We start from the raw sequence: 27,386 nt of genomic DNA on the forward strand, positions 1-27,386 counted from the left end.
AACCAAAACAGCAGGAAGAATGGCTGCACAATGGGTCTTGAACATGCTATTGGAATAAAGGTGCAACGAGAACCAAGTCCCTGTGCATTCTTAGTCACAACCATGGCCAGAAGAACCCCTTCGATTCCTCCCTTTGGTATTAAATAACAATTTAAAAAAAGCTTTTTTAGAAACAAAGCAAATACATGGTGGGACTGGAAATGTTAGCCATCCCAGGTTAGTTGTCCACTGAAATCAGTCTCATCCCTAGTCATAAATAAATAATCTCTTTCCTGGTCTGACTTCCACGCCAGGATCAATATCTCTTAACATCTTACTTATTTTATTACTGCTTTTGGTTTTCTGGGACTGATTGAAAGTTGCTCAGAGGAAATCTTTGGTTTTGCTTAAGTGTCCGTGACATTTAATCATGACTTTCCTTGCAGTTTAATTCCAACCAGTCAATCAGTTAATCCACTTCGATTGATTCTGGGCTCTCCGTTATTGGCTTGCACTCATTGGGCATCCGCTGGTGTCGGCTCAGCTGGGTGGCCTGCGTGAAGCTCCTCTCACACCTCTCGCACCTGGTGGAGGCAAGAGAGAAAATTGAGACCAGGGAGCGGGGCCTGCAGGGTGATGGGCTTCCTCTCATCCTGCCTAATTGGAACAGACACTCCAAAGTGGCTTCAGATTTTACCGGCTCAAGAGGTTTAATTGGTGGCTCCTTCCAAGGCCTGGATGCCTGGGATGGGACAAAGCCCGTCTGATGCAGAACAGAGGGATCTGTCAATAGGCAGGGGGAAGGTGATTTCTCCAGAGAGCCCTGTCCTGCTGCAGCTCTGATCACTGTCAGTTCAAATAGATAAAGAACAAAAAGAGATTTTTAGGAGTGAGCCATCAAAGCAGCAGCTTGTCTGCAGTTTTCTGCTCCGTAACCCCAAAGAGAAATTGATGACAAATAGAATTTCACCTGCTGCTAATTTAAAACCCAGAATTCTACTCCCCTCAGCACAACAGCCAAAGAACGATCATCTCAGAATTTGGAAACTAGTGGAAGCAATACATTAGTTTGCCGTTGACTAACAGGTACCGGGTGAGGAGGCTGATTTTTTTTTTTCAAAAGCTGGTTTTAGTGTTATAGCCTAACCCAAATTTAGGATTAGGACACTTTACAAAATGAGGGTTTATGGTGGTGGTGGGAAGACTTATAAAAAATGGGAATCAAGGGTTATTTGAGTGATGTAAATGATTCAACCCCACTGAAAATACAGTAAAAATAGTGTACATGTGGGCCACAATTAGAGGCCCGTATGTCCAAGAAGAGCAAACTGGCTTCATACTTCAACAATATCTCCTCTTCTTAACTTATAAAAAAAGAAAGAAAGAGGTTGTAATTTGGAGACTCTGGGTGCATTTCCATCTCCCATACAAGCCTCACTTACTAGTTCAATGGCTACTTGATCTATAGAAAACAACACACACACACACACACACACACACACACACACACACACGCAACCTGATAGAGGCTCCAGTGTTTCTATGGCTGCTGTTCCTGGCTGATTGTGACGATGTGTACACACACCCCTTGCAACTGAAATGTGGCAGCAAGCTGGGCACAGCAACTTCCCCATCACCACCTTAAACATCTGGGCTGCCCAGAGCACTGGCACAGCCCCTGCCAGGGCCTAGCGGCCACCTCAGTCATCCCACTAATGTCCTCTCCTCAAACCTCTGAAGGAAAAAATATTCAAGAGGAGCTGCAGACAGTTATAGATCACAATCTCCAGTTCTTAGGTCTCTATGCTATTGGAGCTGTGGCAAAAGCCTCCACAAGGAAGTCCCTCTGCCCTATCACAGATCAGGAAGCCACATGTCTCATCCTGTGGGCTGCATTCCCCCTTTCCTTTTTACTAGTAAATCATAGAAAGTGTCCTGCCACAAAAATCATCTCCTATAGAAATAAACCATGCCCATCCGGTGTGGAGTTCTGGCATGTCTGTAAATGCTGGGAGGCTGGGGCTTCAGCATTTACTTGGATTTTCCAGACTCGTGTGCCAGCTGAGTGTGTCAGGGTGAAGAAGTTGTGTTTCTTTGATTGTCTTTCGGGGAATATTTTTAGCAGCCTGTTCCACTGTTAAAAACTGCACTGTGATCTTGACAAATGTATAATGTCAGCTTTAATGTATCAGACCTATCAGCTCAATGAAAATAACTCAGAAGTATTGATCACCTAATGATTTTGGGTGTATTCATTAACGTCCGCGGGCAGCTCATCCCCTCTCCAGAGCTCCTGGAGTGCTGATGACATGTTAGCAACCACTGATTGTTTATTAGAAAACTGATTAGTTACTAGATTAGTGTGTCAAAATATACTACCTTTCAACTACCTGACAAACTTTCAAATTATTATATTCCTTTTTTTTTTTATTTTGAAGCTCTAGGATCAATTTCAAAGAGAGCAAAAGAGTTTGAACAATTGTGAGGAATGACACTTTACCTAGCTATGCTTCTGCCCCCCTAATGTTGTGTATGAAAATATGAAGACTTCACAAATGGGAAGCTTAGTGCTTCAAATAAGGCAAAAGTGTGTGTGACATTTAAATGCTTACAACAATGGAGACATTAAGGACAGAGTTATACTTTTCTCAAATGTTTATCTGAATGTCTCACAGAGACTTACATGCATGGAGCAATTTGTTGGAATAGGAAATCTTTTTTGATCTGTAGTGTGCTTGCAAAGATGATTCCTAAAAGATCATCTCTAGTACAATCTTCCTACCAAGTATGAGAGAAAATACATGCAGATGTGTTGAAACTACCTGAATTTAGATCCTTTTCTCAGTGGTTTCCTCTTCTTAAGCAAAGTGGACTACTAGAAATAATACCTATGTGGATTGAGAACTATAATATAATTTGTATATTTGAGGAATTAAAGACAGCTAGATATAAAAATACCTTGCTTCTGGGAAGTCAGAGCCAGATTATAGGTGAGTTGGCATTCATTACCCCTGAATTACAATCTCATGCAAGGGATGGGGTTCCTGCATTTGTAAACCTGGACTTCATGGAATGTAGCAGGATAAAGAAAAAAGACAGACAGACACAGAGGATAAGCCCAGAGGAGAGAAACGCTCTTGCACACAGGGTCTTCCTTATTGTGCCTTCACTTGGCATGGGTGCTGATTTTGCAGCCTTGAAGGAACACACAAGTGGAAAGTCTTGCAAGTATTTCAGCAAAAAGAAAGTACCCAACTTCCTGCTGGCATGGGAGTCTTAGACTTGATTTCCTTTTCAATTTGAGATTCTCCTTCACTCAATTGTGCTGGTTGATTGGATTATATGTACTGGGAGCTTAACAGATGATATAAAGTTCTGTTACACAGAAAACATGCAAGAAGATTTCTGTGCATCTGCAATATGTCACAAAATACTTCTTGAATTGGACCAAACTGCACATATGTGTGGTGTGCTCAATGCATATTTACTGATTTGCTTGGATTTCGTCTCGATCTTGTTCAACTGTTAGGCATCCTTTGGAATTTCCTTTGATTTTTCTTTGTACTCAGCCAAACTGTTTTATTTGAGGCAAAATATAGTGGGGATTATTTCCACTCGCTTCTAACAAGGATGAAGAACCCCTCTGTGGACAGTCCTTGGCTGCTTGTGCAGCTTTCCAGGCTCAGAAGCCAGGCAGGCATCAGGCAGCTCAATTGGGTTCTCCCAGGCAAAGAAGAGTGGAGCTGACCAGCCCACCTGAAATCTTGAGACTCTGTGTTTAGGAAGAAAGGGTCCTCACTATAAAGAAGATTTTCAGACTGCCAACTTACCTCCCTCCCTTTCTTCTTTCCTGCAATAAAGTACTTGGCTATTGCTGTTAAATGAAATGATGTCTTCTTTTTTGCTCCTCGTTCTCCACAAGTTCCAGTCTCACAGAACAAACTGAAAGCCAAAACCTTCAATATGATCTTTGATTTTTTTTCATTTTCCTATGTGCTCTTATATGTCAGAATTCTAAGTCTACAGCCTAGGTTAGCTGTCAGTAGTCCTGTGATCTACCTCTAACTCAGGAGATAGATTCTTTCAATGGGATTTCAACTATGCAGGTTGTAAGAAGCCTGGAATGAATTCTGACCTCTTAATGCCAAATCTTCTCCAGCCTTCTTTGGATGCCAGTGATCTTGAACTGTTTCCAAAACTCACTGCTCAGATTTTAGAACTTGGAAATGGCTTTCTTCTGATGTGGAAGGCTCAGACTTGGCAAAGGCCCCTGAGTCCAGGGTGGGTGGTACAATTTGGGGACTGAGCCATTTGGGTCATCTAGTTGGAAGCTGCTCCGGGCATAGGGTTTAGGGTTGTGTATCTTTACAAGATTCTTCTTTTCTTCAACATTGTTTAAGCCAATACCCATTAGCTGAAGTAGTAAAATTAACCATCCTGACGAAACCCTTTTTATTGACTAGTATGCAACAAAAGTTTTTTTGAATGTTTGTTTTATAAGCTTGTAAAAGGATATCTTCATAATATTTACAAATGTCCACGGGTTGGATATCCATGGGCTGTAGTTGGAAGATTCCCAAAACTCCCTTAGGATAGTTCAATTCTGAAAGACCTGGTTGTATATACTAAAGGATTTAGCTTTCCATTTCCTAGAAGATGTTTAAACCTTGCACTTTCTAAATAAGCATACACTCAGCTCTTATGTGGAAATATATATTTGATAAAGTAAAATCCCCCCCCCAAAAAAATTATGGCCTGTGGCTATCTTGATAAGAGTGGGAACAGAAGGAACTATAATGTGTATATTGAATGGTATCCAACAACCCTGATTATTTCCTTGTTTTTTTTTCTTTTTGCCAGATGAAATTAGCACAAACAATACTGTTGGAAAGAGGAAAAGATGTAATTGCTAAATCCTTTCAAATATTAATTCAATGAATGAAAATTAAGTTAAGATGGCAACTCTATTGGAAACATGACAAAAACAGGATGTTAAAGAAAAAAAACTGAGTGGAGTCAACAAGATTACACATAAGTAACACCTTAACATTAATAGAAATCTATTTCCCATTTTGACCCTGGAACCTCTTCAATTAATTACTAAAATCTATTTACACAGCAACAAGATAAAAATCAATCTGATTCCTGGCTCTGTGTCTGTCTGACTGCCTGTCTAATATGAGGGACCAGAAAGATTCTTGGATCTCCCGCACCTCTGTTTTTGAAAAGCTCTCTTGCTCAAAGGCACAAGAAATGTGTCCTTGTCACTTTCCACCTCCAGGAGGGTACTGAATCCAGAATCTGTGAAGCCCCTGGGCATCAGGCCTCAGGGTGATGGCAGAGTCCACCAGGCAGGACACAAACATCAGTGAGAAGGAACTCTGGCACCTGGGATGAGCCTTTGGTGCCTCAGGGTGATTAGAGAAGGGTTGCCATACTTCAAGCCCAAGTCTAGGCCCCATCCTGCCCTTAGTCCATGAGCAAGCAAGGCCTATGTACATAGACAAAAATTATCAAGATTATTATTATTTTATTATTAATATCAATTAAATCAATAAAAAATAGTTAAGAATGACAAATTGAGGTGACTTAATTCTTGGGGAGGTGACCAAAGGTGACAGGCTCTTCGGAGGTCCTTCTTTCACTGGAAGACCACTGAGGCAGGGAGGACCCAGACCTGCAGTACTTGCTACTCTAAGCTCTGCCTATCAGTGTGAGCACAACAACATGTCCAAACAGCAGATTCAGCGGGAAAATCATGGGTTACAAGACTCTAGGAAGATGTGGTTGAGAATGCGCAAAGGGGCTGTCTCCTATGGACTGGATTGTTTCCACTCTTACTTGAGCTTGTCCTACAGAAGGCAAATAAGGCTGCACATCTATGCACTTTTAATTTTCTTTCTCAAAATTGGAAGCCAGAATGGCAAATGAGTAGAGAGAGATGTAAGAGGGTTGAAGGAAAACAGTTCATTGAAGAGACAGTTAAAATTGCTTTGAGACCACCAACCAGCCATGTGTGCAGGTTCATTCTCCCAAGCCTTTCTACATGCCATTTGAGCTAACAGAAATACCTCTCTCCCCTTTATGTCTGATAAGCTCCTACTCATCCTTAAAAATACATCTGAAGCATCGTCTCCCTATAGCATTAGCTATTCCATTTCTTTGCTAGTTTCAAACATTATGCATACATGTTTTATCGCTGCACATTTCACCCTGTGTTTATTGATTAATTGGGCTTCCTCTTAGAGCACGAGGTCTTCAAAGTTAGGGTGGGAGGGAGTTGAGACTCATTTACCTTTGTATCTCTTGTCCCTAGCTAGACACCCAGTACAAAAGTAGGTGCTCAATAAATATTTGTTGAATGAATAAATATACATATTTGAATGAGTGAATGAATAAATGAATGAATGGATGAATGAAGGAATAGGTCCCATAGCATGATTCAGATGCCCACTGTTTTGATGACTGGGTTATATTTTGAACACATCATCTTATTTAATTGCCCTGACTTTGCCAAAGCCCTTAGAATTTTGTTTTACCTCTTTTGATGTTCCCTCAAAAACTCTTTGAATCTTCAAAAAGTCAACATGCCCTGTGCTTGGTCTGCTTTTATTGTTTCGTTTTTCACCAACATGATATTTTTGAGCTTTAAGTCACAGTTTTTGGCTACTATAATAGAATCAAATTCCTTAACACATGACAAAGAGGAGGAAACGGTTCATCAGAATCCTAAAGTGTTCATGTTCTCCAAGAGAGAATTACTCAGATATCCTAAATATAGGGCCACCCTTACGGTTATAGGGCTTACTGATGGCCATGAGTGCTATGTGGCTCCTGAATAAAGTTTAGACACACAGATCCTCAGAAACTGGAAATATTCAAATTACTTATTCAAACCTCCTTATTTTACTGATGACAAGACATACACAGAAAGATCACCTTAAATATAAGGTAACAAAAATTGAGCCAGAACCAATATGGAGGCTTGTGACTTTGTTTTCCAAAGGTCAGCCACTGTCCAAGGAGATTTTATGCAGTCTGGACATTGACCTTCCAAATAGCCTTCTTCTTGCTGAGCTGGGCAGTGCTGTGCCAACGCATCTGCCAGCTCTCAAGAAAGGCTGAGAGGAGGAGGACCAAGCCATTACTTACTTGAAGGGTTTTTCTCCAGTGTGGGTTCGGATATGGTTGTTGAGGGTGGTGGCTCCAGCAAAGGCACGGCCACAGTAGCCGCACTTGAAAGGCCGGTCACTGGAGTGAGTGACCACGTGGTTCCTCAGTTCAGAAGGCTGGGAAAAGGACTGGGAGCAGTGGCCACATTGATAGGGTCTGAAACAAATAAAGACACTGCCTGGTCATTATTTTCCTTGTTGGTCAGCAGGAATCAGCATTATGAAACAAGGACCCAAAGCTTTTTGGTGGTATTTCATACTTTTTTTAAGACAGAACACAGAGTTTTGGCCTCTGGGTCCTCACTACTTCACTTGTTGCCACAGGAACAAAATTCACAGAGCTGTTGAGACACATGAATTCCCAAATGAATATTTCCTTCCAGTATTAATCATACCATTTCAAAATCCTCTACTTTCTTGTCTTTATCTCCCTGCAGGCAAATATTAGTGTATCTTTGTAAGCCTTAAAAACACAAGCTTCATTAAACCAAACATTACAAGAGAAAAATCTGTAATGTCTCTCATGCTCCCCTGGCATTCTTAACTTTTCCAAATGCTTTTAAATCAAATCAATTATCTAGTTTCATCTTTACAATAACCCTCTAGGATAGGGAACGTGGCTGTTATTATCTCCATCAATTCAGAAAACTGAAAATAAACTGTCCTCGAAGGACATAAGCAATTGATGCCAAGATCATTCTAGGGTTTGGATCTTATTCTAAGTGCCAAGTAAACATGTGGGCAAGTGGGCAAGTTGCACACGCATTTTAATAAATACTAACCTATCTTGGAATCTAGGTATAGTACAAGTGCTGGTATCGCACAGGTGAACATAGATGTGTAGCATCCAGATGCGTCTCTTTGTAAAAGAAATCCTGACTTCGACCTCCTAGCCCCCTTCCAAATATTTATCCATTGAGTCTTTTTCTTGAACCTTGGCTCCCTAGTTTAATCTGGTCACAAGGAATGATTTATAGCAGCAGAGAAATGACAGGATGTCACTATGCTTGCAGAAAGATGACTGTGATGCAAAAGCAAATGGAAGGAAGTTGTGACAAATACCTGATAATTAGCAAGATTATCAGAGCACATTCTTTCCAGCTCATGAGAAGTAAATCAATTTTTGGTTTTCATAAAATAGATTAAAATTCTGTCTTCTCCACAGAAGTTCTTCTGCTTACTTAAGCAGAATCTGGTGAGTGATATAAAACCTGAGGAGTTTTCCCTGTTGGAAGCTATTTCATATCATTCCTTGACAGGTCTCTAATTTGTTTATCAAAATTTTTGTTCAGAAAATTAATTTGTCATGAGGGATAGTAACAGCTCACTAAGCCCTGGTTTGTGGCGCAGACATTTCTGGCTACATTTAGAAAGCCAATAGCAAAAGCAGACATAATTGCTCTACCTTTAGCAAATGCATAAACCCCAATGATCAGAAACCAAAATGAAGGACTAGGAGACAATGGTGACCGAGCATGTACAACAGTTCAATTAAGTGCAAAATAAAGTGTACCCTCTCATTTGTCAAGTGAAGTGCTTAATTGTGCCTACTTGCCTCACTGAACACAAATACTATTATTTTACCCGGCTTCAGCACACTGAACACTGATTGTAGAATTTTTTAGCTTGATTAATAGTCCAGGATTGGTCAATAACTCAATACTATACAATTTTAATTACTTACATTTAGAAATCTATCTAACTGCTCTCAAACAAGTTTCAAAGAAATATATAAGAGTCCTTGGTAAGGAGTTTATCAATCTTGACAAATTACACATGCATTTTATTACAATTATAAAATGATGCTTTGAAAGCCATTAAAATTATATGCAGATAAAAATGTCCTGTCAAAACTGCTCTTGGTAGTAGATGCTAACCTTAAAAGAATTCCTCAAAAAATAATTCTCTCAGGGATAAATTCTTTTAAATGCTACTGAAGATTATAAAGAAAATAATATATTAATATATGCTATGTCTACTGACAATTGATTTTTTCTAATAGTGAAAGAACCATTAACATTTATTAGCCTCTGGTTATCTATTTTTAATAGCTATCACTATAAACAATAAGCCACTAAATAAAACCAATTAATCTTTTCTTTTTTTTTCTAACTCTGCTGTCAAAAGTTGGGGTGATTTATTTCCCACAGTCAGAAGTCAATCCATCCTTTTTATGTTAATAGTCACAGTGGCAAAGATTTACACACAGAAGAGCAGAAATGACCACAGAGAGGTCTAGTTGAATTCTTATATCAAGGTAATACCAATGAAAAGGGAAAGGATTCTAAAACATCACCTTTACCCAGCACCAGCCTGAGAGACATTTGCTAGGGAACTAGTGGCCTTTATAGCACCATTTTTAAAACCTTAAAGAAATGTAGCTTGACTGAAAAGAAGCGCCTAGAAAAAGAGAGATAGCAGAGGTAAGTCTGTTTCAGCCTCTAACTCCAACCAATTGTAATTGTAGGACTTGGACAAGTCACTCATCTTCTCTGACCTGTTTTCTCATCCATCTGGAAAGGGGAATGGACTGAGCTGGATACTCTCACATCCCATCATGCCTTGCTCTTGCTTCTGGGTAACTGACCAACAAGCCTGGCTTGTGCATTGGTCTAACACTACCTTACACAGACATCACCAGACACAGCATCATCAACACAATCTCCATCTTGCATTGCAGGTACCAGTCAACTCACTGGATGGATGTGGAGCTTTCCGTGTGTGTGTGTGTGTGTGTGTGTGTGTGTGTGTGTGTACATGCTCACTAGAATATAGAAAAGTTTAATGTACTGGCAAAAAGTTGAGAATTTCAAGCAACAAGAAAGCCTAGTACCAACATGTAAGATCAAACCTTATTGTAATTAATTTCAACAAACAAAGCTATAATCCTTCATTTTTAGGAACCTTGAATAAGACATTAGATCATCTGGTCACATTCACCTTTGCAGTGCCTGATTTCTTGTAGAATTTAGAACTTAAGTATCTCCCTTGCTACTATAACAGAATGTCTCTTTCAGTCTAGAAATTTATAGAAAGTTAGCCTTCAGAAAATACAGAAGTTGCACATTTGGTAGACAATATTCACTTCAACTTTCTTTTCCTGTATTTCCATCCAGCATTTCTTTTTAAATGAATAAAATAAAACAATGTATAAGAAAATGTGGAGTGCTCGCTTCGGCAGCACATATACTAAAATTGGAACGATACAGAGAAGATTAGCATGGCCCCTGCGCAAGGATGACACGCAAATTCGTGAAGCGTTCCATATTTTTTTTGTACAGAATAGTCTATAAATTATATCTTTGAAAAAAAAAAGAAAATGTGGAATGTATTCACAATGGAGTTTTATTCAGCCATAAAGAAGAATGAAATTATGGTATTTGCTGATAAGTGGATGGAAACAGAGAACATCATGCTAAGTGAAATAAGCCAGACTCAGAAATTCAGGAGTTGAATGTTGTCGCTCATATTTGGAAACTAGAGCAAAATAAGGAAAAGAACGCAGTGGGAGGGGAGATCATAAAGATACAGGGAACATAAATGGAGTAGAAGAAGGAGAGCAAGAGGGAGGGAGGGAGGGAGGAAGGAAGGGAAAGAAAAATGGAATAAAGTTAATGAAATCATGTTATATGCATATATAAATACAACAGAGGAAATTTCATCTTTATGTATATGTTGAAAATTTCAACTGAAAATGAATGAGTGAAAGGAAGATCAATAGATTAGAGGAAGGAGAAGAGGAGGAGAGAGGAGGGGCTGAGGGGATCCAGGATTGAAATCATATTCCATACATGTATGATTTACTCAAAATGAACCCAACTATTATGCATAACTATAATGCTCTAATGAAAAATAAAATGATCAAAAAGTGATTTTAAAATTTATTATGTGTCTAGGGTTTAATATAAGGGCATAGGAATACATTCAGGACAGAACTAAGCTTTTAAAAGCTTAGAAAATATCACCACGTGGGAATCTCAGATCTTTTGGAACACTGGCCACAGGTGTTAAGACTATATGTGCATATTTAAATTAGCACACCCCATCTTCACACTTCCCAACTTAAAAAAGGAAGGTCTTTGACACAGAATTAGTTGCTATTACTTAGCTTTTTATTCTGGTGATCATCATTTCCAATGATTTTTGAAGGCTGGTAAAAAGATAAGGCTGATTTGGATATAATCAATCTTAACTCCAAAGTTCTGTCTCCCTTTGATGTATCCTCCCAGAAGATGCACACAGGACTGACATCCATGGGTGCTATGTTTAGCTTTACTCTTTTTTTTTTTTTGTAGTTGTAAATGGATAGCATGGTTTTATTTTGTTTCATTTTTATGTGGTGCTAAGGATTGAACCCAGTGCCTCACACATGCTAAGCAAGTGCTCTGCGACTGAGCTACAGTCCCAGCCCTAGTTTACTCTTTTCAACATCTCACATCATCGTATTTGGGAACCTCCTTTCTAAAGCACCTCATTCTGCCAATGCACATACAGCATTGCACTATTCTCAAAGCAAACAAAAAGGGATAACATTTTACAACCACAAGTGTATTGTAGCTTTGTTGCAACTTGAGACTTCTAGCCATATTGTCCAATGATGAAGAGTTCTAGGTCTAAGTTATTCCAGCACAGGAGCCATTAGCCACATGAAGTATTCAAGCACTTGAAATGTGGCAAGTACACCTGAATAACTGAAGTACTATTTTATTTATTTTTTATTAACTTAAATAGCCCCCTGTGGCTGATTCCGACACATAAATATCAAGCTTCAAGAAAAAACTAGAAAGTGTTCCATACTCAATGAAAAAAAAAAAAAGAATGAAAGAAAGAAAGAAGAAGACTGAATAGCAAAGTGTCGTTGGATTTAGTTAGCATATATCAATGCTAGTAAATTTTTAAGCAGAAAGAAAGCAGCGAGATGATTTTGCACATCCCCTGGCATTCTCTGTCACTGGCAGCTTCTCTGCCAAAGATTACGCCAGTAAAATGTGCAATTCATTTGCTTTGAGTCTGTAATTGGTTTAGTGTACACATAGGAAAAGGATGAAACATTTAACAAAATTAAGTGTGGTTTGGTTTAAAATTATTAATCCTTCTTTGATTTTTCTTTTATGGAATGAAAGCCTCCAGGACAAAAGTTATTCAGTTGGAGCTACATTCTCTCCTTGCTCCAAGTCAGCCAGCTGAAGTGCAAATCTCCCAAGACTTCAAAGGGACCCTGCTTAAGTCACTGCTGGCTGGGGGAAGTAGGAAGAGAACTTAGCTCTCTATAAGGAGAAGATTCAGAAAAGTGACAGAGTGCAGAACCAAAGGGTTTGCTGAACACTAAAAACCAGGAAAAAGATAACCTTCACACTTGGGTGGGGGAGGGGCAGAAAGAAACAGAGGAAGACAAGAGCATTGATACATTCCAAGAAACTATTATGGTGATGGATTGTCTCCAGGCTCCTCCCACCAAACAGCACCTTTTAAAGCCATGTCCCCTCTGGCACCATCACATCCAATTACAAACAGTGATATTTAAACACAAATGTGAGCAGCTGATGGAGTACCCAGGGGGCTGAAGGCAGACTTTCCCCACGTGGCATAAACAATCAAAAGGGAGAGAGAAAATGAGAAAAAATGCAAAATAAAGAAGCAGTATAAAGACACTTTTCTGTGACAAATACAAGAGAACATATTCATCAGAAAAAATTCCACTGTGAATGAAGGTTTTGCTTACCCCTTTCTGAAGACCCCCAACTCCCCAACGCCCCAATGGGACTGTTGAGAGTTTCTGCAGCAAAAAAAAAAAAAAAAAAAAAAAACAGAAGAGGGATTTCTAACTCCTGATTCAAGCAAAAGTGAATCAAACTGCCCTGGCTACACAATCAACTTATGCAAAAACTCAAATGTTTATGAAGTCTTTAAAATAAAATCTTGGTTGATCTAGATTCCAACAGCTCCTACCCTTTGAATTCGTTCAGAGGAAAATAAAAGTAGCCTGAGAAAAAGAAGAGATATTTTTTGTTTTTTCTTTTTTATTGTTGTTATTAACGGGGGAAAAAATCAAGAAATAGCAATTCCATGGCTCTGAGACCCCCACAGATGTTTTTATCTTGAAGGGTGATTCCTACGTTACCAAGTCACCCACAGGTTCTTTCTGCATTCAATGTGAATAACTCAGTGGTAGAAAATGGCAATGCTGACATTGCTGGGTACCCACAGATCTCTTTCCTTTCAATCAAGGTACAGATGGTACCTGACATGAAAAAGCTTATGATGAAGGTTCAACTGTCTGAGGTTTTGTGGCCAAATATTCAATCTCTTGAGTGAAAAAAAAAAATCTTTTGTACTTCAGATTCAGGGGCCCGTTTCAAACTTGGACCATTTTGAAACTCTAACCTGTTTACCTTCTGATTTTTCTTCTGTGTCTCCCTTTCTTTCCTCTGGTTCTAACAAGATTTTCCAATCAAAGTAAAAAGCATTCAGTTTTTCAAACATAAGGGGGAATGATTTCTGATTGTTTAACTTTTTCACTGGACAGCTGGCACTCCATCCATAGATGTGGATCCAGCATACATGGATTCAACCAACTGCAGGCGGAAAACATTCAGGGGAAAAAAAATGCGCCTGCACTAAACATGTAGACTTTTTTCTTGTCATTATTTCTAAACAATACAAAATAACAATTATTCACATGACATTTACATTGTATGAAGCGTTATAACAATCTAGAGATTATTTAAAGTGTGGATCAGGTTGTGCATAGATTGTATGCAAATTCTGTAGCATTTTTACATGAAGAACTTGAGCATACACAGATTTGGGTGTCTGCCATGGGGTGAGGGACTCCTGAAACCAATCCCCCAGACACTGAAGGACAACTGCAAATGGATGAATGGGCACAAACTTCCAAAGACTAAAGCTTAGTTAAATTTCAGAGTCAACCAACAAAGAATATATATGTATTCAGCAATTGGAAGCTTCCATGCATATAACAGATAAGTTTCCAAATTTAGCAACTATGATGAACAAATCTGATGTTCCATTGTGGTTCTGTGCATTTCTCCTATTTAGCAATTTACTGATGTGGTTAAGAATTATGGAGAGTATTTCTCACTTCCAAATTTTCTGGTACCAAGACAGCATCCTGGGTCTGGAATAGAAAATGGCTATTCCAGTCCTATAATCTAAAAGGAAATCTGCAGATAAAATGAAATTAGTAGATCAAAGTGCTGGGATATCTCCCTCTACTTCTTCCTATTTCCTATGATCAACTCAGATGTGATGAACTCAGATTCCGCTTATCTTCCCATTGTTATCAAGAAACATAGTACTGATGTTTAGAGTTATTATATTCTTAATTTTAACTTATTCATGAATAATGTGAACCACCTCTCAAGTCTTCATCAACAAGGGAAGGGAGAAGTGGGAACCCATTGCTTGAGTAACTTAATTCCATGTCATTAGCCTCAATGACAACATCCATTACTCCCCCAAATCCGGAAGGCTGGTCACTGCAAACCTGGGTATCTGAGTCGAATAAACCCATTATAATCTATCACAGGATGGGAGTCTCACACCATCTAAGTTTTCTCCAATAACTCTAAATTAGCTAAGAATCACCACTTACCCAACAATCTCTCATGCAGGTATATCTTGTTTCATCTTGTATATATAAGCTAAATTTTTAGGTATTTTTCTGATAGCTTTTATGTATATGCTATAAATTATGACCCATTATTTTACCTGACAAGCTTCACGAAGATTTAATACATGCATGATTTTCTAAATATAACTGGGTCAGACAAAACAGTCCATTTCAGTATATTTCTGCTAACCTTAAAACAGTTTCATTGCTTTTATGATATTTGCCACAAAATCATACCAGTTCCAATGTCCAGAAACTTTCAATTATTGTTTCATTTTACCTAGTATACTCAGTTACTAAGACTACACCAAACCTTTGCAAATAACAGATCCATACATTTGAACTCAATTTGAAAGCTAGTTTATGAGAAGATTTTAATGCATCTTTTGTATTTTAATTAAAATCATGAAAGTGCTTTGCAAAACTTAAGAATAGATGTATCTTGAAGCTATTTGCAAGAAAGGTAAACTTAAAAAAATAATTCTTTCTGAATGAGGAAATGATTTTCAAACTTTTGTATCACCTCTAGAGCCAAAAGCACTAAGATATACAAGTCTGTTGAAACCTTTACTAAGACTGTTGTCTTCATAGCCCTAATTACATGTTTCAGCATTAATTAGTTACAGCAAGGCTTAATGTCAAGAAAGTGGTTTCTAGAATGGCACAAAAAATGTATACACCTGTAAGTGTGCATATGTATCCTGAAACTATTATTTTAGAATATATCTATCCCCTCCACCACACCTTCATCTTTGCCCATGCTTGTATTTTTCCAGGAACACTGTTGCATCCTGCAGAGCTGGGAGTGAAGAACTAAGCATATATTATTAGGCAAAGAGAGTTAAGTGGATTGCTTAATTAAGGTTAATCAGTGTCAAAGTTAAGAAAATAATTCAGAAATTCTGCTCCAAGACTCCTCGTTCCAAAAATTATTTTCTGCTTTTATATGCAAAGTGCATTTTCAATACCATACTTAGATATTTTGGTTTTAATCAAGTTTTCATATGACATGAAGGAGAGATAAAACACGAGCAATCCTTTCTTATTGAATTAATTTGATTTTTGTCTTTTGCACTCCCAGCTATCAAGACTGTCGAATAAACCAGTTTTGATTCATAAATAATAGTTCCATTATATCTACTGTGCCACTCGTCAGAGTACCTGAAATTTTAATTCACTTGTTCAGCTAAATTTCATCCTCAGTTCATGGCCATAAAATTCTTTATTGACAAACTTTCAAACCAACTTTGACTCTGAGGTATCTAGTCAACATTTTTCTTCTGTGTGGATATTAGTTTATTGAATAAGTGGCATCTGTTTTCCTCCACATCACTAGCAGAGCAGGTATTTCCTTTTGACAGCTTTGCAGGATTTATGGGTTTGCATGCTCCGAAGAAAAATAGTACTAAGCAAAAAATTCCAATTCATTACCTCTTAGTACTTAATTAAGTTCATACCCACAGCACACTGGAGGTGAACTCTGAAACGACTGTGACAGCCGCAGAGCAGCCAGCTATATTATCTTTGGAAGACAGAGAGGATTCTAATTATCCTGACCTCATTTTTCCACCTATGATATTCATAAATGTTCCTTGTATTTTGCTCCCTTTTAAACTTGGACAGAACTGTTTGGATAGCAAGTGCAGATTTCTCTCTGCAGCCCCCAACCTGTCTGTTCAACCCATATAAACCAGAGAGGCAAGCAGTGGCCTAAAATTACTCTCCAACCTTCCTGAATGCAGGCACCTCTTAGCACAGGGTTTCCCCCCAAGGTGTGGCGGGAGGCGGTGACTGGTATCTGGCAGCAAGGCAAGCAGCGGGTCTCACTAAGCAAACACAGCATGAGCAGTGGGAGTCAGGGTTACCTGTCCGGGTTCTGCGTGCACACGTGCATCTGGAGGAGGATCCGCTGCGTGAAAGTCTTAAAGCACTGCCCGCATTTCCAGAGATGCCAGTCACTGAACTCCGAGTGGAGCTGGCTCGTGGAAGTCGGGCTGGCGAGGACCCGCTGGTTTTTCACGTTGATTTGGTTAAATCCTGATTCAATGGGCCCAGACTTATCCAAGAGGGAGAAGTTCCTGCTGCACGGAGTCTGTGGGAATACCACGGAGCGCTGCTGGGTGGCGGGGGAGAGTTTGCTGCTCTTGTTGAAGGGCTGCAGGGTGTCTTGTCGGCACATGGCTTCCATTACAGTTGAAGGGACGTTTACTGGGAGAACAGCAATAGTTTTAGAAGATCAGTTTTACTAGCCCTTAAAATAAACACAATAACACATACTTGAAAAAGTTGTATAAATGGACATTTTAGAATTTAAATGTTAAAATTGGCATTTTAAAATTTAATTTAGAATTTTGTGGGTTCCCCCCCCCAAAAAAAAATCAACATAGTAACAGACATTTGAGCTGGGAGGAAACATTATAATCACAAATTAATAGCTCATCTATTGCCTGTTTGTTGAGCAACTACCATAAGTTCAGAATAGTTCTTAACACAGTCTTTGCTTTCAGAGTTCACTTATGACTTGAGACATCAAAGACTCCATTAGGAGGCTCCACCTGCACCCTGTTTCCTGGCAGTTATCTGGGAGGCAAAGCAAAGAAGAGGAACTGAGCAGGGGGCTGCCTGGAGGGAGTGCCTTGAGCTGTACTGAGAGGGTGGATTTGGCTGGAGTAGGTGAAGTATGTCAGCCCAGAACAGGTATTCAGGAAAAGCTGGTTGAAGAGATAAAGCAAAGAAGATGAAAGATACTTGAAGACAGGAGAGGTCTAGCATGCTGATGGACTAGTGATAGAGACAGGCTGACCTAACAGACACAGATTTCTGGACACTGTGGGAATAAGTGTTGGGGGGGGGCAAGAAACAGGGAGGGGTGAACAGAACCCAAAAGGCCTTGGAAGTCCAAATAAATAATTAAAGAAATATAAACTTTAGGCAGAAGAAATAGACATAGGCTGCTTCTGGGCAGATGAATAACAAGGAAAAAAAAACCCAACTCTGTTCAAGGAGGGCCTGAGAGAGGCAATGATTGACAGGTGAATACAGGGAATGGGAGGCAACAGAGGTGCTTGGGCTTTGGAATCAGAAAACCGAGGGTCAAATGATGACTCTGCCTTCTATTAGCCTGGTGATCTCAGGCAAGTTATTCAAGGACCCTGTGCCCCAATTTGCCCTTTTTTAAAATGAGAACTGTGGTAGTAATAATCCTAAAAATAATAGCAGCATAGCTTAGTGGTTAAGATGGCCTAGATTTTAACTCTGCTATTTACCAGCCAGTGACTGTAAGTATGGAACATCAAAATCCACAATTTAGTCCTTGGTAGAATGTAAAATGGCCGCTTTAAAGACCAAACGAGACAGTGCATAAATGGCATTTAAAGAGCTTGACCTATGGTTGACACTCAATAGCTATGGAGCTCCAGGAACCCTGGTTCCTCATCTTTCAGCCTCTCCTTATGAGGATTAAGTGTGATAATGAGAGCACACATCACAAAGCCTGACAGCTATAGTAGCCATTCTCCTTATAATAGAAGAAGAGGCTAGAATGAAGGGAATGGGTAGGGTAGTGGCAGTGGAAATGGAGGAAGAACTAGAAATAAGAAATATTTTTGATGAGGGGATCTAATATACTTTAAATGTATTGTTCTTTTCTAAAAATTGTAATATTTATCAAGTATTCACTGATCAATCCATAGGTCCCAAGGTGATTAGAACCTACACAATAGATTATTATTTTTTAAAAGTAACTACCATCTCAAATAATGTACTTTTTGTCACTTCAGGGTTAAGAGATTAAAGGTTATAGGGTGGTCAAAAGAATAGAATTAGAGACCAAAAATTTTTTTAAGGATGATTGGCAAAAAGGTTGGCGATGTCAAGTCATAAAACCATGTAAAACTTCGTCCATTGGCCACTGGCTCAGGTTCTCATGGAAGAAAACATCAACAGAGAGTTCTCATTCTGCCCAACCCAGACAATGGCTGAGCTTCCTAAATCATGAAGACTCAACATCTTCAACCACAAAAAGAGAACAGTGGAGGACTGTGACCACTGGGAGGCTCTGTGCTTGATGGGGCAGGCAGATGCAGAATGTGGGGACAGAGAGGGGTGGGTGTGCAGCCTCAGGATTCTTTATCTCAGAGCATTCTGCAGAATCAAGTGTGCTCAATGAATCCAAAAGAAGGAACAGCCCTTGTCTACAAGGTTCTCAGCTCAGCCCATCTTGTCTTAGGAAGGAAAATAAAGAAGAGACTTGCACACTTGGAAACATCTGGAGTAGGTAGAACCTGCAGTTCTTGACCCTGGATACTGCTCATTAGACTCACACGGGAGTATTTTAAAAACTTAAATCAGTCTCTCAATAGAGCCTAAGCATCTACATTTTTAAAAGTTCCCCAGGTGATTCTCAAATGAAATCAGAGAATCACTGATCTAATCCTGTCCTTTCTCATTACAAATGACAAAAACTGAATCTCAAGAATGTCTGTTAATTTGCTCAGAATCACACACTCGGGGATACATGAAGGCTGGAAGTTTTTAGATTCCTGACTTCCAGGGAATTTTGTTTCTGACAACACATCTGTATCATCTGCTTATTAGCTGTGTTCAAGAATACAAAGAATGTTTTACAGGTAGTAAAGTGTGTGTGTGTGTATCAAACACATCAAGTCATATGTAATATGAACATAAAAGTTATATGTACAGCTAAATATTCCTATATATGTATTTTTGTGTATATGCCTATATTTTAAATATAAATATTTATCATTTGACCCTCTGAGGCAAAAATTTATTATCAATATGGAATTGTGGACATTTCTTGGACTTTTAAGAATCTTTTATTGCACACAGATTGTTACTTTTAAAATAGGCGCTGAAAGATAAGGAGGAATGTTTTGCCATGTTTGGGCCTGTTTTTAATAAAAAAATAAATAAAAACAGCAGCATTGTCAGAGATCAGGGTGGAACCCATATTGTTTAGCCCTTTCATAAGTGATCTGGAAGGGGCAAAGCACAGGGAAACCCACAAGTCTTCAGGCGACACTAAGTTTTTGCAGGCCAGGAAATTTCTGACTAGCAGGAAGGAATGCACAGGGGAAGACAGCAGAATAAAGATGTCATCAACATGCCAGAGAGCAGGCAAAACTGGCTAGAAGCTTTACTGTTGGAAAGAGGAATATAATGCCTTTGGGGAAAGTAATTCAAAGAGTAAAAAGTATAGATGATAGATTCTGGCTACCCACTTATGCTTCTAGAAAGTAACCTAATCTGTTAATTTTTTTTAAATTGATAAAATCACATAATATTTATACAGAAACAAAAGAGGTTGTGGGCCAATGATTTTTATAAATTTAATGAACAGTGTCAAATGGTAATAAAGAAAGATTTATGTATTTAAAAGTTTGTGTAATAATTGGGGTTTATGGGATCTGAGTTAATGATATACAGTAAATAACATATAGACAATAAGAAATGGAGATGGTTGGAGTAAAATTATTCTCCATTTTATCATTTTCTTTTCCAGAACACCCCATAACAAGTATAAATTGCCTTCCAGCGATAGGCAGCAATACTTACACCCTGTGTTCCTCTTTGAGCATGGCACTTTACTTATGAATAAATGCAGTCCTACCAAATATATAATTTTTTTTAGAAGTAATGATAAGAATGAATAATTTTTAGAAAAACAGCCGATAAAATATGGCTGTCCTATAGATTTTCTGCACACTTCCACAAGATGCTGTAAGTCTAAAAAGATTTTTGTTTTGCTTTAAAAAAAAAAGAAGAAGAAAGCAAAACTTTTCAGAAGATACAGATCATCCTTCCTAAATATCACCTCTCTGGTTGTGACAAGTCCAAAGAATTAACCAGATTCAGAAAATTATCAGAAAGGGAACAGGAATCAACCAGAAAACTCCCAAACTCAAGAAAGACGATACGGACAAAGGCCAGAGGTGGTAACAAACATGAAAAGATGAAGAGGCCTGTGCATGAAGTGATACTGAGCTAGTAAATCTCTTCACCCTATAAAGACAAAGATGAAAAAAGAGAATACAAATCCTTGCAGGATACAGCCAAGGAAAAGCATGAACTCATCAAATATGGACAGTAAAGACATTGGGAGAGCATTGAGCATCTATTACACGCCTCACATGGTCGTAGGTGTGGAGGATGGGGGCAGGAGGGTTCTCAGTCTCTGCCCTCCTGGCACTGAAACACTAGTGGGAGAGACAGATATTAAACAGATAAACTCAATTTCATCAAATCTAAAATTCCATTAATTACACCATTAGAACTGTAAGTCACCATTCATTGGCAAGATACCTGCCAGTTTCAGAAAGATGAAAACATGAAACACGTGAATTTTAGAGTTGACAAAATACAGTTACCACAAGCATGAAAAGTGCTCTAAGAAAGAAAGGAGTGTCAGGAAATCATATATGAGAGAAGGCTAAACTTAGGGTATGAGAGAATCTGAGTCCTGACAGGTGCCCAGGTGTCAGGGAGATGGGAGGAGGGGAAGCAAGCAATACAAGAGAAAGAACACTAGCAGCTTTGCCACAGAGCCATGCTGAGGGGGAGGGAGCCCAGGGCCCTGAAGGAACTGAAAGAAGAACAATGTGGCCAGAGAGGGAAGAGGAGATGGGGCTGCAGCTGCGGCTGGAGATGAAGCCAGCCCAATCTCCCGTGTCTGTGGAATTGTAACCGATGTGATTCTGCAACTTGTATTTGGGGTAAAAATGGGAGTTCATAACCCACTTGAATCAAATGTATGAAAGATGATATGTCATGAGTTATGTAATGTTTTGAACAACCAATAACAAAAAAAAGAATGGAAACAAGACATGGGGTGGTCGGAGGCAGCTCACAAAACAGGATGAATAACATCTATAGCCAACTGAATACAGCGGGCATGCTAAAGATCTTTGGATTCTAATTTATATAACATTACGTGTTATATAATCTTTCTGGAGACTCCATGAGGCCCAAAGGATACCATATTAAAGAACTGAGTATTCAGCATAATAAGAGTCATAGCAAGGCGAAAACTAGTTTTGAGCTAAGGATGTGAAAACATCAGATTTATGCTTTCTATGCTGATAAATGAAAAAGTAAGCTTCAGAACAATGTATATAGCATGTAACTGTTTGTATATAAAAGTGTGTGTGAGAGGGGGTGAGAACCAGAGAAAAGAAAGGGAGAATATGCTTCGATGTCTGAATGGACAAAAATTATCTCTGAAAAAAAAAATAGCTAAGAACCTGTCAAGGCCACCGATTGTCTCTTGCAAGGAGACTTGCATGTCCATGGTACATTCTGGACATTGATCTACGGGACTGAACAACCCTGTTAGAAAAACAAATGGATAAACTGAAACAAAATAAGCTAATCAATGAAACTTCACTCTGGCTGCTGTGATACTAAAGAGGGAAAGTGCAGGGACAAAGGATGCTGCTGCAGTGGTCCAGGCCAGAGCAGACAGTGATGCAGATCAGGGTGGTGGCAGTAGAGATAGAGAAGAAAAGCATGAAGAATACACAATCAATGGGATTTGGTGATAGAAGACCAAGCAATAGTGAGGTGTCCAGGTTTCTAGAAAAAGCAACTGGATGAATGGGACAGTTGAACTGGGGGAGAGGCAGTGAGTAGAAGTGAATACCATGGTTTCTGTAGTACTATGTTTAGTTTGAGACATGAAACATGGAAGTGGAGATGTTACGGAGATGGCTGGATAGGACGCTGTGGCTCAGTATAGAGGTCTGGATTGAAAATGCAAATCTGGTAGTACCTGTGTTAAGTCGGCTTCCCTGCAAAATAGACTCTGGAATGGAAATCTGGAGCTGAGTGCAGGAGGTTCCCTGGGGAGAGTGCTCTCAGCATCAACACCTGTTGGGGAATGAGGTGAGTGGGATTGGGCCAAGGGAGGATTTTAACAACTCTGGAGCTGGGACTGTCCTTCAAAGCTGTCCTGCTTTGAGGAAATAGAACCAGTCTTTTATATCTCACACTGACCAATGTTGACTGGCTTGGGCAGGGTGTACGAAGATGGTGGTTTTCTTATGCTGACGTTAATTCCTGAAGACAAGTTCATATGAGAAAGGTCACCTTCCTACACACCATGAACTGGGGGAGTGAGTGTACCTCACTCCTGCAATGAGGCTGGGAGAGAAGCAGTGCCATTGCATCCTACAGCACCCCACAGTCAGATCTCTCATGACAGTGGCTTTCCCAGAAGGTAGATTGCTGCCTTCTGTTGGAGTCCCATGCAGATACAGAGGCATTCCATTTCTCCATTGTTTTTTTCTAGAAACTTCAAGGTTTCTCTAGCTCTAGACCAACTTTTATATTGGTTTCTTGGTCCGGGGGTTCCATATCTGGCAGATAGTGTAAAGTCAAGCCCTGTGCCATTCTACAGCTAACTACAGCTAGTTTTCACCCATGGATGACAGTTGCCTGACCCTTAGGCTTAAGGGCAGCATTTTTCTAGTCCCTATTGAGGGACAGAAGAAGAACCTTCCCATTCCTGGACTTATATAAGGAACCCAGTCCCAGCCTCCCTCTGTACACAGGCTTGGAACTCTGGCTCTTCCCATTCATCCTCAGCCTAACCCCCCCAGCTCAGGCTCAGTGCTGTGGCCACCTAACCCAGAAACTGTATGGTGTCTTATATTAAAGTTGTCTACTTAATGCACCTTCTATCCTTCTCAACTCAGGACAGGCCTTAGTTTTTGCACACCATCACGATGCTTCCCTTGGGCCCTTGCCTAGGAACATTCCTATTGGACAGTCCTGTTGGATTGAACTAAAGGTCAGGACGAGTACTGCTTGAGTGGGGCCTTCTTTACTCTGGGCCTGGTTTCCCGTTGTTGGTGGGATGGTGGGGATGAGAGGCACTGTGCAGAGGTGCCCCTTTTTATTTTCTCTTCTTTCAAATCAAAAGAAACAGGCAGGCCTCCCTGAGGCAGGGTCTAACCCAGCACAACTCCCCTGTTGCCATTGAGTTTCACATTCTGCAACCTCAGCTTCATAGGCCGAGACAGAAAAAGCAGCAGGAAGACTTGTTTAACATTTATTCCCAGGATTTTTTTTTTTAATTTCCTCTGAAATGAATATGAATGCACCATGGTCTTTACACTCTGCAGGAGCTAATCCCCCACTGGAAGCTTTGGGGGAACTTCGTTCCTTCTTGCGGATGCGATCTGTCGGCACCCGCGTTCCTTCAGGCTCTTTTGAAAGGCCCACAGTGGATGGAGGGGCTCTCTCTTTGGAGCTCTATTACATGTATAACTGTGATTCTTGAAAAAGAAAATAACATAGGAATTGCTTCCAAATGCCTGTGTGAAACCCTGACTTCTCTCCGAGTGCAGGCGGCTTTCACTGGCTTGTCGGACAGCAAGTATGCCCAGCGCTCCCCACTGCTGCAGGCTGCTGACCAAGGGGGGGCACTTACCCCAGCCTGAGCCCCCTGCACACGCTCAACGGGAAATGTGTGCTTTCAATGTTGAAAGAACCATGGGAAGAAAATGATATTTTTATAGATGAAAGTGCTTAATAAGTATTATTTGCTAAGTAAAATCATGTAGTCCTTGAATGTCTTGGTCGAGGGGTCAATTTCATGAACAAGGAAAGATCTGGCTGAAGCTTCAATCTCTTCTAATAATGGCCATAGAAATTCTTCATATTTATCCAGTGAGCATGTCTTAATTGTTTATTGTATGCATGGCCACATAAGGAGGCTCTCTGGGGGCATTTTAACCAATCGGTATTTGATCTCAAGAAGCTTCTTTTAAGGTAACTAATTTATTTGGGGGCTAGCTTGTGGGATAAAAATGGTCCTAGAATTGCTAATCCAGTTGAGAGGATTTAAAGTACTCAAGGCTATGGAAGGCTATCTGTTAAATTCTCTGTCCATGCCCTTTCACACATTTGTGCTTTTAAATCATACGGAGTATTTTTCTCGGCACAGAATAAGGAACCCTGATTATAATAAAGCATTCCCAGGTCTCTCAGTGAATCATATGGAATGGGAATCTATCTTAGAGCTAAAGCCGTATATCTCTCCCACACTATCTGATGAAGCCTTCTGCAGGTTTCTTGGGTGGCCAATCACATGACAGATATATGACTTTGAGACAGGAACTGAAATAAAATTCCTATAATACCCTCAGGGGAAAGAGGCATTGTCACTGTTGAGCCTTTTATCCATGACTTAATCCCCTTTAAACTTCCCTTAACCCTTACTTAGGGCTCTGAACTGAACCTAGGAGAGCTGCTCAGTTTTCCTACTGAATCCTCAGTACTTCAAACTGCTATGGCTTTGTGAATTTTCTTTCAAGGATTTCAAGGGCTCAATGATACAACACAGGCCCTGGTAGACTTTATTCAATATTCTAATCATCAACCCCAAGAATGCTTCACACGATGGGACCACAGGAGACAGACAAACTGAAGAACAAACAATATGATGTTTCCAGAAAATACATTTTCAATGGCACATTGTCAACAGCCCCAAATTGGAGACCACAGACTCTCGGCCACACCTGTTGTCGGGTGGCAGTGAACTGCAGACAAACCCCCAGATTCTCCAACTGACCCCTCCATCTCCCCCACCCTGTAACAGCCTGGTAAAGTGGATGTGGAGCTCCTGCTTCAGAGATGCACGTCAAAGACGAGAAAGGCAATCCCTAAGCAGTCATTCCACGGTTTCCCTTTCTGTCTCAGAATTCAGTAAACGGTCATGCTGCCTTTCCAGTTCCTCAGACCAAAACCTCAGGATCATCTCAACTCTTCTTTTTCACAGCATCTAACATGTCAGAAAAGGCTATTGGCTTTACTTTCAAAATATGTTCAGAATCCAGCTTCTTCTCACCACCTCCACCACTTCCATGCTGGTCCAAACCACCGTCATCTCTCCCCTGGGTTCCTGCAAGAGACTCTAACTGGATTCCTTGCTCTCTCTCACGGCTCCGGTCTACTCCCACTCAGGAGACAGAATAATCCTGTTAAAACTTCAGTCAGATCATCTCACTTTCCTGCTGGAAACTCCACACCAGCTCCAGGCTGGCTCACACAGAGTGAAAGCCAGGGTACTGACAGTGGCCCCCAGGGCCTGACCAGACGTATGCCCCTGTACCTGAGTTATCTACTCCTGCTCACTCACTCTGCCATGCCCATACCAACATCTGTGATGCACCTCTCATCTTGCAGCCTTTAAGTCTTAAGTCTTTGCCCAAAGGCAACCTCCCTTTGGGGCCTTCCCCAGTCATTCCCAGTACCTGCAACCCCCAACTCCTGGCTCCACTTACCCTTTTCTGTTGTATTAGCTCTACTACACATCACCATATGACCAACTATTTATTTACATATTTCTGGATTCCCTCCCTCTGCTAGAATATGAGTTCCATTAAGGCAGGACTTCTTGTCTGTTTGTCCCCTCCTTCATTTATAATAGATATAAAACACTGGCTCATGATAAGTGTTCAATAAATACCTGAATAAAGAATGGATGAAAGAATGTTAAGACTGGATTATACACTTTAGGACTCGAGGCTTTGACATGGTTACTCCCAAATAGTCTGCAATACACATACAGCCCAATGACTTCAGAGCCTATAGCAGGTGTGTTAAAGGGGGAATAAGGGGCTTCACAGGATTTCTAGAAACCTTTTGGATTAAACTCCACACTTTAGGAGGTGAGATTATGTTAAGCTTCCACATACAGACAAGTCCCTGTCAGCTGATCAGGGGCTGATACTGGAGCTGTTACATGCATGGCCCTGGATCTAGTTTCAGGGGAGACAGGCATGGAGCTGTTCTGGGAAAGAGAGCAGAGCACAGTGGCCTCCATGTCCATATCTGCCTCTAGCACCAACCGCACACTCGTGTCCAATACCGAGATTTTCTCCTATGAAAACAGGCACTCCCTCAAATAGGAGTATCACTGCAGAAAAGAAACTTTCCAATGGAAATTTGGTGAGAGGAATGTGCTATATGTCCAAAGATTTATTTTTTTGATTTGGGATTGGTTTGGGGTTAGGGTAAAATAGAAAAAGAAAGTTGATAGTGATAGGCTTTTTGAGGACTTTACTTTTTTTTTTTATAAAGAAATTAAAGACAACATGAGAAAGAAATATCTGATCATCAGCATTTTGACCAGTAGTAATATGAGTATGTTTTATTAGAGTTAGTGTGTGTGCATGTGTGACTGAGAGAGTCAGGGAGAAGGAAAAAGGAGAACAACACTTTCTTTCAAAATGAAGTTTCCTATTCATTAACAGATAGATCTGTTGTCTCTGTTCTTTTTTGAAGCATAATCTCATATTATCAGTTCAAAGATCAGTCAATTTAGTGACAAGAAAACACAACATCACTGAAACCAGTGTTTCTCACTGAATCACATCAGTATTGAAATGTTTTCCATAGACTTGTAAAACAAAAATACAAAGTCTTAGTGAAAGTTGCTTCAAGTTCACGTATGTCTAAATGTTAGATTATTCCCTTAAAGATAATGGTTGGCATGGTAACAAAGGTAAAAGAAAATTATATTCTTAACATGGTTTTGGACAAAGAATTTAAAAAGACACAAATTCTACCATCACCTATCT

At 39.9% G+C, this 27,386-nt stretch overlaps 1 protein-coding gene and 1 non-coding gene across 2 annotated transcripts in view; one reads left to right on the forward strand and one right to left on the reverse strand.

The window, feature by feature from the left end:
* Positions 1–448: 448 nt before the first annotated feature.
* The window catches only part of Prdm6 (PR/SET domain 6), a 97,545-nt gene continuing 70,607 nt past the window's right edge, over positions 449–27,386 (reverse strand). The window contains exons 5-7 of the mRNA XM_026396205.2: positions 16,650–16,992; positions 7,132–7,308; positions 449–563 (exon numbers count right to left, since the gene is read on the reverse strand). Coding sequence (XP_026251990.1) covers positions 449–563; positions 7,132–7,308; positions 16,650–16,992 — 635 coding nt within the window. The remainder of the gene's footprint in view (positions 564–7,131; positions 7,309–16,649; positions 16,993–27,386) is intronic.
* LOC144249588 (U6 spliceosomal RNA) lies at positions 10,317–10,423 on the forward strand. Its single transcript, XR_013342246.1, has one exon. It is a non-coding gene; the product is annotated as a U6 spliceosomal RNA (small nuclear RNA).

Source organism: Urocitellus parryii, chromosome 1, assembly GCF_045843805.1.
Source record: "Urocitellus parryii isolate mUroPar1 chromosome 1, mUroPar1.hap1, whole genome shotgun sequence".
NCBI classification, from domain to species: Eukaryota; Metazoa; Chordata; class Mammalia; order Rodentia; family Sciuridae; genus Urocitellus; species Urocitellus parryii.